General features: G+C 44.8%; 1 protein-coding gene across 1 annotated transcript in view; it reads right to left on the minus strand.

The window, feature by feature from the left end:
- The window catches only part of LOC147732848 (nicotinamide N-methyltransferase-like), a 137167-nt gene that overhangs the window by 53776 nt on the left and 70673 nt on the right, over positions 1–12718 (minus strand). The window contains exon 2 of the mRNA XM_086957393.1: positions 3227–3434. Coding sequence (XP_086813519.1) covers positions 3227–3434 — 208 coding nt within the window. The remainder of the gene's footprint in view (positions 1–3226; positions 3435–12718) is intronic.

Genomic DNA, 12718 nt, shown 5'->3' on the forward strand with positions numbered 1-12718 from the left:
CTTCTTTTCCTTGTAGTTTCAGGCAGCAGATCTGAGAGACTATGCAGCTCTTACATATTTCTTCAGTGTTTTGGGACAACAAGCAGGGGACACTTCTGTCCAGTGGGATGCTGGGCGCCACCCAATAGCATGACAACGTCCTTCAAAGTGTGGCATCTTCTTGTCCCACAAAGCACAGCACTTCCAAAATCCAACATGGATGATTTTTGTCTAGAGGAGGAAGAGTGAGCTAAACCAATCCACAGTGGGTCTCATTGCCGGGTCTGGGGGCTCAGTGTGTCCACTGCAGGGGTGTTTTTTACTGCATGGTCACAGGTTCAAATCCTGGTGGGTACACTCAGCCTTTCATCCATCTGAGGTCAATATAATAAGTACCATTGAGTTGGGTAACAATAAAAATCTGTTATTCAGCTCCAAGATGCCTACGGGTGATCATGTGCTTCACAAATATCACATGTTAAGTTATTGCCATTAGCTCTCCCCATGACCTCTGCAAATTCCTGACCTAAGCCTGCCATCTGGCTTGGGCACAGGATGTGGGGTTATGTATGTCTAGAATTCCTCACTGATCTGCTCTCTCTTTGAGGTCAGTTTGCTTTACCTAGTTCTCTGTGCAGGACCCATCTTCCCTAGCTGCAGAGCTCTCTCCGTCAAATAACCTGTTCTCCGGCCAGATCACTTTTCACCTAATCAAAGCAGCCTGGCTAATCCTGGTAAGGCTGACCAGTCAACAGAGACCACTACAAGGATGTGTTTTGGCTTACAGAAGAGATAGTTCTATACCTTTTCTTCTGTACTAGTCATGATGAATTCAACAGTGGCAAGTTGTTGACTTTATCAATACTAATCTTTTAAGTCCATGATTGATATTTCACTCCTTTCCTAGAAATAGTTATATCTAAAAAAAAAATTGCAACTTTAACCTATGGAGCTAAGTATCTACAATAGGGAAAAATAAATGGTCAATTTTTCCTCACCAGGCATATAAAACATATTTGAAAAGTTCCCTGCTGATAGGTACATGCCGCCCACTCCAGGCTAAGTCTGGGGGGTCCCACTCAAGAGAGCAGGTCACAAAGGCCTCAGGACCATGGGAACACATCTGGTTTTTCATTACTCAGGCTGGGCGGGCTAGGTGCAGAGCAGAAAGGATGCGATGAATATCAAGACGGTTCTGGGATTGCTGGGCTACTCGGCGTCCCTCGATGGGTATCTGTCTCCTGTGTCACTGGAGTCCGGATTGGGCTGTTTCTTCTTGGTGTTCTGTGTGTGGGGTACCCCGGATATTGATATGGCATGGTTCCAATAGATGCTAGCGTCTTATCACTTGGTGGTGGAACAGATCTGGCCCTTTGGAGCTGATGTACTTCTTCTTGCTTGGGTGCTGTGCTGGAGTCACCGGGGAGCAGCAGATTGGTAAACCGGACTTCATGGTTTGGTTTAGCTCCTCTACTTCCAGCGAGGTTCTTTGTAATTTTCTGAAGGTTAGAGGTGCTCCAGGGTTCTTGGACGCCTCACAGTTGCAGGACAAGATAGCAGACCACAATGGTGGAGTCCTATAAGCAGCCAACAGGGTTTGGCGCAAATCTTCTGCAGCAGGTCGTCCTGTCCACATCACCTGCCCCACCTTAGGGGTAGATTGGAGCAGGAAAGTGGGCTTGGCATCCTCCACTATCTGGAGATACCTGGGTTGTAATTCAAAGACGGAATAAAGCTTCCTGCTCTGGAAGCCATCCTGGCCTGGAGGAGTTGAGACATTTGTCCTGGCATCTGAGTGCACTGGCTCCCACCCCATGAGGTCAGAAACATGTCTGGTGCTGGCACACTGCCAAACACTAGTCAGAGACCACACCAGTGCATGGTAGGTTTTCAGGGTACCCTTCAAAAGGGTCTTCTGTGTGCATTAATGAATAAATCCATCACTGGCATTAGTGAGGATTTATTAGGACAGGTTGTTTGTTACCAAACATCTTAGGATACAGTGAATACAATGAAGCCATCATGGAGCAAGGAAACCTGTAATGAAAAGTATCCAGCATATGTGCTCCCTATTGCTTCCATGTATACTCACAGTATCTAAGAATGGGCTTAGGTATTGTAGGGTCCTATCAGCTCATGCTGATATGTCTACACTTGGGACATAGTGCACCCTGTCTTAGGACTCTAAGGCCTGCAGTATGGATGACTAACCTATACCTCATACAGTGTTTGCAGGCGTGCCACCTCTTCTCTTCAATTTTCTCTGCACCAAGACACGCAATCAGCAATGGCAGTGTGAATGACCTTGGTGAGGGTTCTCTAGGGTGGCACAATTTGTGCTGCAGCCCCAGAGGACCCTCTTCACTACCCATGCCCTAAGTACCAGGAGTACCATTTACGAGGGACTTACAGGGGTGGCTAAAGTAGTGACAATCGTGGGTCAGTTTTAAGAAAGAGATCTGACACTGGGAACCTGGTTAGCAGGGACACAATGTACTTTAAATTCGAAATCACATCAGAAATCAGGCAACAAGTGGGGATAACCATGCCAAAAGAAATACTTTCCTACACTCATTTTATTGTTAAAATCAATAGCAACACTAATTATGTCTTTCTTAGTAATCAGAGGTGTCACTCGCAATCAATAGTGATACATTTATCTGCATAAACCTGAACCAAAGATTTGATAATGTTTCAGATTTTATATGAAATTTTAAAGTATTTAAGTACTTCCCCGATACATGTTTGACTTTCATAAATGCCCGCGAGCACTCACATATATGTGTATTTTTACATACGGAAATGTGCAATGTACATTTTTTCACGTGGAAATGAGAACTTAGTGCATTTTCTCAAAAAATTTTAAGTTACTTCTTTACTTTTGCCTGTTAACTCCTTGTCCTAGAACTCACAAATCCAATGAGTGCTTTCTCCTATTTCACACCCTGAAAACACATATACTTCTAGTCTTGATAGATGTAAATCGACATGCTTTTAAGGCTGTGCAAGCCTTTGCCAGTGTGTTTGAATAACTACTTACCTGCATGGTGTTTTAGAACCCTTTGAATATCTAAAAATCTGCAAGGTGTGCATGCACCCTCCCCCCCCCCCCCTCAAAATGTAGCTCTGAGTCAAAGTTGCACCATATCGTTGGATGCTGTTCTCCACATTCTGAAAAGGAGTAAAATAGATTGTTTTGAAAAAAATCTTAATGGATTATCATCAAAATCTGCTTTCTCAAATGTACCTGTCACCTTCCAGCTCACAGACGATGCTTAAAACTGGGGTCCAGTCAAAAGAGCCAGGTTCATTCCTCAGCCACCTTTCATATGCTTGGCGGTTCGTGTCAGTCCAATCACATGCAATAATTTCCTTAAAGCACTCACAAGCTGAGATAATCGTATGGATGGCAGGTCCACAGCCAATGTCAATAAGTAGATCACCTTTCACATCACCTGGAATACAAAAGAGGAGTAGGCAAGACAGGTAGGCAGAGTCAGTACAGTTTTCAACAAACTACTTCTTCCGAAAGGATGATTCCCCCATTAAGTAACTGTATGAGTGAAACTCAATAAAGAAAGCTACTTGAGGTATTTCCTGAAGAATAACTTGATAGTAAATGTATTTGGGAGGGAGGGCTGTGACACAGAAACTGCCCAATGGGGATTTCTAAATTCGTTTTCCTGTGCATCAGTTTGAGTCCTACTTACTCTCACTCTCCTGTTCTCTCACTACATTCTCCAGCCTCTCTAACTCCTTTAGAAGAATCTCCTTCCTTCTCATATATTCACTCCCCTCCTGCACATTCTTCCTTTCTTTTAGGTCTACCAATATCTTCAGGCCTTTCCCCCTAGCTCTTTTCTCACTGTAGCAATAGGACTCTCTTCTCCATTTCTCTCTGACTAAAACTCTTTCTTTCTCTTGGAGCAGCGTCATTTTTGGTTTCACCATTCTACGTTTGACATATACGTACACGTGGCATCATATACTTATGTGCTCTAATATCATCAACATAAAATAGTGCACTTGACAAGTTACTGAAGGTGCATTTACTGTATAATCCTGGCAAGTATTATTAAGATGAGAGGACGTTCTGATGTGAGGACCAAAGGAAAGAAGTTTCAAACGTAGTTGCCACGTTTTACAATGTTAAGGTGGAAAATAATGAGGCACACAATATGGGATTCTCAAAAGTTCTTTATGGGTTTAATTGGTGAACACATCTTAGATTTGTTCATATTCCCTGTAGACTTCGTTGGGGACAGACCTTCTCGCTATATCGCCATTGTGTGGCTTCATAGTATACAATACTTTGACTTGAAAGAACTTCTACAGAAAATCTCTGCAATGCTGACACCTTCCTTTCTTATTGGATTTAATTAGGGGTTTCCCAGTCATGTTGCTTTGTATAGGTTTAGTCAGATAACTTTAGTTTTGCCTAGGCGAGAGAAATAAAATCATTTTCATCTCATCAAGTCCTTTTCCTCATTTTCTACATCGCTAATACTGGATTTCTTGTATGTTTCATGTTATTAAGACTTAACTTTGTCAGATGATTTGGTTTTCCAGTCGTGATCCTGTATTTTTACAATATATTCCTAAGATTGTTATATATCAGACTGGCTCAAAATCTGTAATAAATTTACACTTAATCTTATCTACCGACTTAGATCCTCATTGTGCAACCAAATTGGACCAATTATAAGCAGACAAACAAACTTACAATTATTACCATACTAGTCAGTACATTCTTTCAAATTTGAGCAACACTAAAGATGATGCAAAAATAGTCAGAAATACTAAAAAAGTACACAATTTATTGTACTAACATTTTTTTTACATTAAAAAAGGATAAACAATATATCCTAACACAGTACATGCAGGTAATAATCACAGAGTGGGAACAAAACAACACAATGATTAAAAAATGGAAAGGGATACTGTGGTCCAATTTCAGTAAATCATATTCCAATTTTGTATGTATATCTATCAAATTGGAAACGTTGTATAGTCCAATGATTTAGTGTATCCCAATACACAAGGGCAACTGGTCAACACCCCCACCCACTACGCCGGCCACACGCTTGACCCCGTCTTCTCATCCAGCAAGCACATCGCCTTCAGCCACTCCACCGGACTTCACTGGACCGACCACAGCTGCGTCCACTTCAGCTTCAGGAAAACCACGACCCACCACCACCCGCAACAGGTTCCTCACAGAAGCTGGAGCAAGATCACCGCCGACCAGCTCACCGCCTTCCTCAGCCAGAACCCACCTGCCAGCACACGGGACCCCAACGAAGCAGCCCGCAACTTCACGCAGTGGCTGACCGCCTGCGCCGACGACCTCGCACCACTGAAGAACCCTCCCAGCAAACCCAGAAGCAAGAAGGCCCCCTGGTTCACCGACGAACTCAAGGACTCCAAGAAGACCTGCCGTACCCTCGAGAAAGCCTGGCTCCTCGACCGGACCACTGACAACATGACCGCCCTCAAACACGCGACCCGCAAGCACCACCAGCTCATCCGCACCACCAAGAAGAAATCACTAAAGGATCGACTGGACAACAACGCCCACGACAGCAAGGAACTCTTCAGCATCGTCAAGGAGTTCTCCAACGCCAGCACCGGCAATAACGACATCACCCCTTCACAAGATCTCTGCGACTCCCTCGCCTCGTTCTTCCACCGCAAGATTGCCAACATCCACAACAGCTTCGGCACACCATCCTCGCACCCAACCGTCGAACCAACGCACCCCACCGCCACCCTCCGCACCTGGACCGCAGTGACCACCGAAGACACAGCCCGCACGATGAACACCATCCACTCCGGATCTCCGACTGACCCCTGCCCCCACCACGTCTTCAACAAGGCCGACTCCACCATCGCACCCCAACTCCTAGACGTCATCAACACCTCCTTCGACACCGCCACCTTCCCAGAGAGCTGGAAGCATGCCGAGCTCAGCGCCCTACTGAAGAAACCAACAGCAGACCCCACCGACCTCAAGAACTTCCGCCCCATCTCGCTCCTCCCTTTTCCTGCCAAAGTCATCAAGAAGATCGCCAACAGACAGCTTGCCGCCATCCTCGAGACAAATGGATCCCTTGACCCCTCGCAGTCCGGTTTCAGAGCCAACCACAGCGCCAAGACCGCCCTCATCGCAGCCACCGACGACATCCGAGCCCTTCTCGACAACGGGGAAACAGCGGAACTCATCCTCCTGGACCTCTCCGCCGCGTTCGACACTGTCTGCCACCGCACCCTAGTCCAACGCCTCAGCAACACCGGCATCCAAGAGAAGGCATTGAAGTGGATCATCTCGTTCCTTGCTGGAAGAACACAGAGAGTCCGCCTCCCCCTGTTTCGTTCCATGGCCCCCGAAGTCATCTTCGGCATCCCGCAAGGATCATCACTCAGCCCCACCCTCTTCAACGTCTACATGAGACCTCTCGCAGCCATCGTACGCCAACACAACCTCAACATCATCTCCTACGCCGACGACACCCAGCTGATCCTCTCCCTCACCAGAGACACCGACACCGCCAGAACCAGCCTCCACGAAGGGATGAAAGACGTCGCCGAGTGGATGAAAAACAGCCGCTTGAAACTGAACTCAGACAAGACGGAAGTCCTCATCCTTGGGCCATCACCCACCGCCTGGGACGACTCCTGGTGGCCCCCAGCCCTGGGCACCGCCCCCAAGCCGACAGACCACGCACGCAACCTGAGCTTCATCCTGGACTCCTCCCTCTCGATGACCAGACAAGCCAACGCCGTTACCTCTTCATGCTTTCACACCCTCCGCATGCTCCGCAAGATCTTCTGATGGATCCCGACCGAAACCAGGAAGACGGTCACCCAGGCCCTCGTCACCAGCCGGCTGGACTACGGAAACACCCTCTACGCCGGAACCACAGTCAAGCTACAGAAAAGACTACAACGCATCCAGAACGCCTCCGCCCGACTCATCCTGGACATCCCTCGACGCAGCCACATCTCCGGCCACCTGAGGAACTTGCACTGGCTCCCCGTCAACAAGAGGATCACGTTCAGGCTCCTCACCCACGCACACAAGTCTCTCCACAACCTGGGCCCCAAGTACCTCAACAACCGCCTGACCTTCCACACGCCCACCCACCAGCTAGCTTTGCCCTCGCCGCTGTACCACGCATCCGAAGAGCCACCGCCGGAGGCAGATCCTTCTCCTACCTGGCGCCAAGACATGGAACAACCTCCCCATCCACCTTCGGCTGACCCAGGACCACCTCGCCTTCAGTAGACAACTCAAGACCTGGCTGTTCGAGCAGTAGCGGCCCCCTTCCCCCAAGTGCCTTGAGACCCTTCCGGGTGAGTAGCGCGCTATACAAGTGTTATGATTGATTGATTGATTGATTGATACAATGGAAGCCATCCCTGCGAAGATTAATCAAAATTTGATGGGAGGAAATTTAGGGATTTGTGCCCCTGGTGCCTTCACAGTTCTTAATACGGTGGATGCTCTCACTTTCCAGGTTACCAATGTACTTCCTATATACAACCCTAGTTCTGCAGGAAATGAAAACAATACTTTGTCTGTCACTGCCAAGGTAAAGGCCCCAGAGAAGGTCCATATAAGCTTGACTATGGGAGGATTTGTTCCTTTAATTCGATGAATGTTTGTTCCCCTTGTGGTGCAAGTGTAGACCCCACAATAAACCATGTTCCCAGGATTTCTAGATTTAGGGACACTCACCTGGGTGCTACCCCTGAATGCACATAGCAGCATACCCAAAGAAATGGCAATACTCAAAGCCCATGGAGTGTTCATAGTCTTAATGTTCAAGAATTGAATGAATGGATGAAGACTACCAATGCCACCTCAAATGACTGTGGAAGAACAGAATTGCGTCAAGGAATGATTCCATTATCCTTGAGAGTAAATATGGTGGATGTAGGTACTGTTAAACTTGAGTTGGATGAAATGATAACTGCATGCCCTGAATTGGCTGAATTAGATATCTATTAAGAGAACAAACTTTTGTTTATGAGTCAGAATGTTACCAGGTGAGTGAGGCAGGTGGCTGAGAAACATGAGGTAGATTTGAATAGAACTAAATCCTTGCGGAAGAGCCAATGACTTTGTTTTAGTGACAGAGACATAGAGTCCATGAGAATACCTGGAGTTAAATTAAAAATTCGGGAGTTGATTCAAAGCATTCAGATTTGGAGTGTTCTAGATAAGTGGCACAGTGAATGGGTACAAAAGAGATCTATGAGAGATCCACCTTATCCATTAGAAGGGATAGTGAACAGTACAAGTTTCTATTTACTGGAAGTACCCAGCAGAGGTTATGGACATGCACCTTTGAGTAACAGTGATCTTACATCCTTCATAAATGACTTTCTGAGATTGAAAGCTAAAAGTGTAGAATGGAAGAAACAAATTGAGTACTTTGTGAAAATCTCAAAGGTTTTATGGACTTATTTGAATACCTTATTTGATATTGTGGTCTCAAGTGATTTGTTGACCGCATCCAAAGTCACCACAGAGTGCCCCGAGAGAGAGCCAACAAGAGATCCATTGACTTATAGTCCTCACCCATAGTAATGAGAAAGTACAATAAGGGTGATTATATGGTTGATGTTTATGGGAACGCACAAAGATATTGACTGTGTCAAGATTGACCAAATAACCCAGGAATCCAAAGAGACAATTCATGCATATTTTGAGAGATTGCTACAGGCTTTAAAGCGGTACAGCGGAATGGAGACACTGGAACTTATATTACATTTTGTGTAAAGGTTTGTGCAGGATGGAGGCCTGAGATTAGCATGATTATTCAACAACATTTGATTTGTTGCAGAATAAGTCATGTGGTGAGATTTTGAGATATGCCAAATACTGTAATGATTAAATAGACTTGAGGCGGAAGAAAGTGAAAGAAAAACTGATGGTGGTGCAAATGGAAGCTGCGCAGAGAGGTCACCAGCCTTTTGTAGGAAACATTCCTCAGATGCAGTGAGTGTATCAGCGGAAAGCTCCTGTGATGCAAGATTAAGGTGGATTACCGCCACAAGGTAGAGGTTGTAGTGTTCCAATTGAACTGAGTACTGGGACTGATGTAGCTAATTTGAAGAAGTCAAATCCAAGCCATTACTGTTAATAGGTGGGGCATTGGTGGTGAGAATGGCATATGAAAACTACCAATCAAGATCAAGATTCAGGGTTTTTACAGTCCCAGAGTAATAATCCCATTCAGTCACAAAATAAGCCATGACCAATATCTCAAAATGTCAATGTACCTCAAGCTCAGGTGGGGCATGTTCCTGAACCCATGATGCCACTGCAAGCTCTAACTCCTTAGATTTACCTCAAACCAACTTCCAATTGAGAATCAGAATGTTTTACAGAAGAATAATCCATTTCAGAAATCCCTCATATTTGAGACAATAGCCAATTATGGCTCCAATCAGTCTGCCTGATGATGATGCCTGTTAGGGGAAGAAGATTACCTTATTAGTGCAGTCTTGGTGGTAGATCAGATTCGTTGATGTATAGATGGTGAAGTAAATGGCCACCCTGTATACTTTTTGCTTGATACTGGTAATACCAGTTCTACTGTCAGAACAGTGGAAGTTTCAAACCAACCCTCTTGGGACAGAGAATCCAAGTCGAGGTGTTGCAAATAAACAGATTACAAATCCTGAACAGAAGATGTACCAGTGAAAATGGAAACTTTTGAGGGGAATCATCAGTTGTATGTGATTCAAGTCCTGTGAGTTCATTGGGAAGCAATTTGTTGTACAAGTTGAATTGCACTATTTACGGCCCCCACAAGTGGTGTGGAATTTCAAATCCATGACAAAGACATTGCCTTTAAATTGGTTAATCAGATTCCCACCATCAAACTGTTCCCTTTGATGACTACTGAAGAGTTACCTCTGGTTCTCAGAGATTCAGTGAAGTTTGAAGCTTGGGATTTTTCAGGGAAGAACATTGAACTCATTATAGGAGCTGAGCCTGTCCATATACAGATAAAGTCAAAGGCTGAGTACCCAGAACCCTGTAATATAATCTGACACCTGAAACAATTCAAATGATCGAGACAATGATCCAGCAAGGTATTCTGAAGGAGATTATGGGGAGTCAGTGTAACTTACCCATTATGGACTTACAAACACCTATCACTAGGTACCGCACCGGACAGAACCTCAGAAAAATTAATAATATTGTGGTTCCATGTTGTCCCATGGTACCAAATCCAGCTGTGAAATTATTCCATATTCCATGCGAGTTTAGAGTAGTTTGCTGTCATTGATCTTTGTCGGGTCTTTTTCCTCATACTCTTGCACAAGGACTCTCAGTTCCTTTTTTGCATTTTAGTTTGGCTGGTATGTTATGGTATAGTGCCACATGGGTATACTGAAAACCCATCAATTTTAACCTGATTCTCAAATGAATTTGAAGTCCTTGAATATGTCCTTTAACTCGGCCCTGGTGCAGTATACTGTCAACCTGCTGATTGCATCAAATACTCAGGAAACTTGTAAGATGGATACAATTGCCCTGTTGAACCACTTGGTCGAGAATCAACATAAGATGGCCCCCATTAAGTTACAATATTGTTTGAAAGAAGGTATATATCTCAGACATCACATTGAGAAAGGAGTCAGGATGTTTTTGGGAATGGTGGGCTACTGTCACCAGGGAAAATCCAACTTTCCCGAGTGGCCAAGCCTTTACAGAGGCTGGCACACAAGGATGTGTGTGTGTTCTAGTATCCTGGGATACTGATGATTTGGTTGCCTGCCTAGAGTTGGGAGAAAGCCTCTACTGTGACCCGGAATGCCTGATGACAACAAAGAGTTTTTGCTTTTCTGCAATAAAAGGAAGGGCAGCATTCTCTCAGTGCATACACAAGCCCATGGTGGCGATCAGACCTGTTGCCTACTTTTCTGCTACCCTTGATCCAGTGCTGGAGCATTACCTGGTTATCTTAATTCAGTGGCCACAGGTAGTGTCAACATTGAGAGGTGTGAGGGCATTGTTAGAGGCACCCTCTGACAGTTTATGTTCATCACTTTCTGGAGATACTGTTGGCACATATTCACACTCAACACCTAACAAATAACTACTTGAACCGGTATGATCATACTGGTGGCAAAAAATTTTACATTAAAAAGGTGTTCTATTTTTAACCTTGATGCCATATTTCCCCTTACTGATGGTGAGCATGACAAGAAAGAAGTGGAGCATGATTGTCTCAATTTTACTGAACTGTGCACCAAGCCAAGACCAGATATACAAGATGAGCCACTGCCTGAATATGATTTTGCATTGTTTATGGATTGCTACTGTTTGTGAGAACACAGAGGAAATCACAAGCTGCCTATATAGTCTGAGCAGCTTCAGGAGTAACTGAAGCTTTATGGCTCCAAGGAATATTTTCTGAAAAAAGTTGCTGATTTGATTGCTCCTACTAGAGCGTGCTGTGTCTCTTACCAGCAGAGAGTGACCATTTTCACTGATAGTCAGTATGGCCTTGGTATTGTTCATGATTTTAGACAGTTATTATCCCAGAGGGGGCTTATGACCTCCTTGGGGTCCCCTATCTAAAATGTAGAGCAATTTGTAAAGTTTCAGGAAGCATTGCAAATGCCCACTCAGATTGCAGTTGTCAAGTGCACTGCTCATTGTAAAGGTGATGACTGTGTGACCATTGGCAACAGATATGCCGATGAGGTAGCAAAGTACTGTGTACACAATGCTTGCACCTTCAACGGTGAATACACCAAAGAAGGGACAGACAAGGCCAACTACAACTTTTGATTAATGGTAGCTGTTACTGAGGAGGAAGTTAAGAGGTTACAAGAATGTGGGGTCAGAGGCAGAGCAACAGAGTAGGGTTAAAGTAGGTTGTGTGAAGAGGGAGGAGGATGAGATTTGGGTTTCAGGAAATGGGAGAGCTGTGTTGCCTAACAATCTTTTGCCACCAATGACCAGACATTATCAAGGCCTGTCTCATGTAGGAAGAGATGTCAGGGTCAGATTGATAAGACAAAACTTATTCAATCCAAGATTTAGGCTGATGGCTGTAGTGTTATGTCATAGATGTGTTGCATGCCAACAGAAAAGTGTAGGGAAAAACATTGCAGTTAAATTGAGCCACGTAGGAAGATCATGTGGTCATTTTAACAGGATGCAATTGGATTTCATTGAGATGCTAGTGTGCTATACTCTGAGATATGTCTTGGTTGTTGTGTGCAGCTTTTCACTATGGGTTTTGTTATGTTGCATATAGGTACCCTAATACAGGCCAGGGTAATATCAAATACCTTCACCTACATTATCTCCCTCATACTACACAGTAACGAGCCTTTAGGGTTGAGCCTTTACCTAGTTCTAGTCCTCGGCACAGTAATAGGGTTTTTTCCCCTAAAAATAGCATCCTATAACTTCATCAATGGACCCACACAGTATGAATGAACATTCATAAGGGTTCTTGGAAACCAGGCAGGGGCTACACCACCTGCATATTATCTACGTACAAGGTTCATCCCATACGTCATCCTCAAATCCAACAATGGCTCATACAAGAAACAAGAGACAAAGGAACACTAGATACTTTTTGTATAAATACAGCACATCTTACTGGGTTTGGAAGAGGAGACCAAGACTTCCCGACCGACACACTGACCAGTGACACTGAAGCTCCTGCATGCAGATGTTCCAGCAGACAGTGGTCTAACACAT

Source organism: Lissotriton vulgaris, chromosome 2_1 (assembly GCF_964263255.1).
Source record: "Lissotriton vulgaris chromosome 2_1, aLisVul1.2, whole genome shotgun sequence".
NCBI classification, from domain to species: domain Eukaryota; kingdom Metazoa; phylum Chordata; class Amphibia; order Caudata; family Salamandridae; genus Lissotriton; species Lissotriton vulgaris.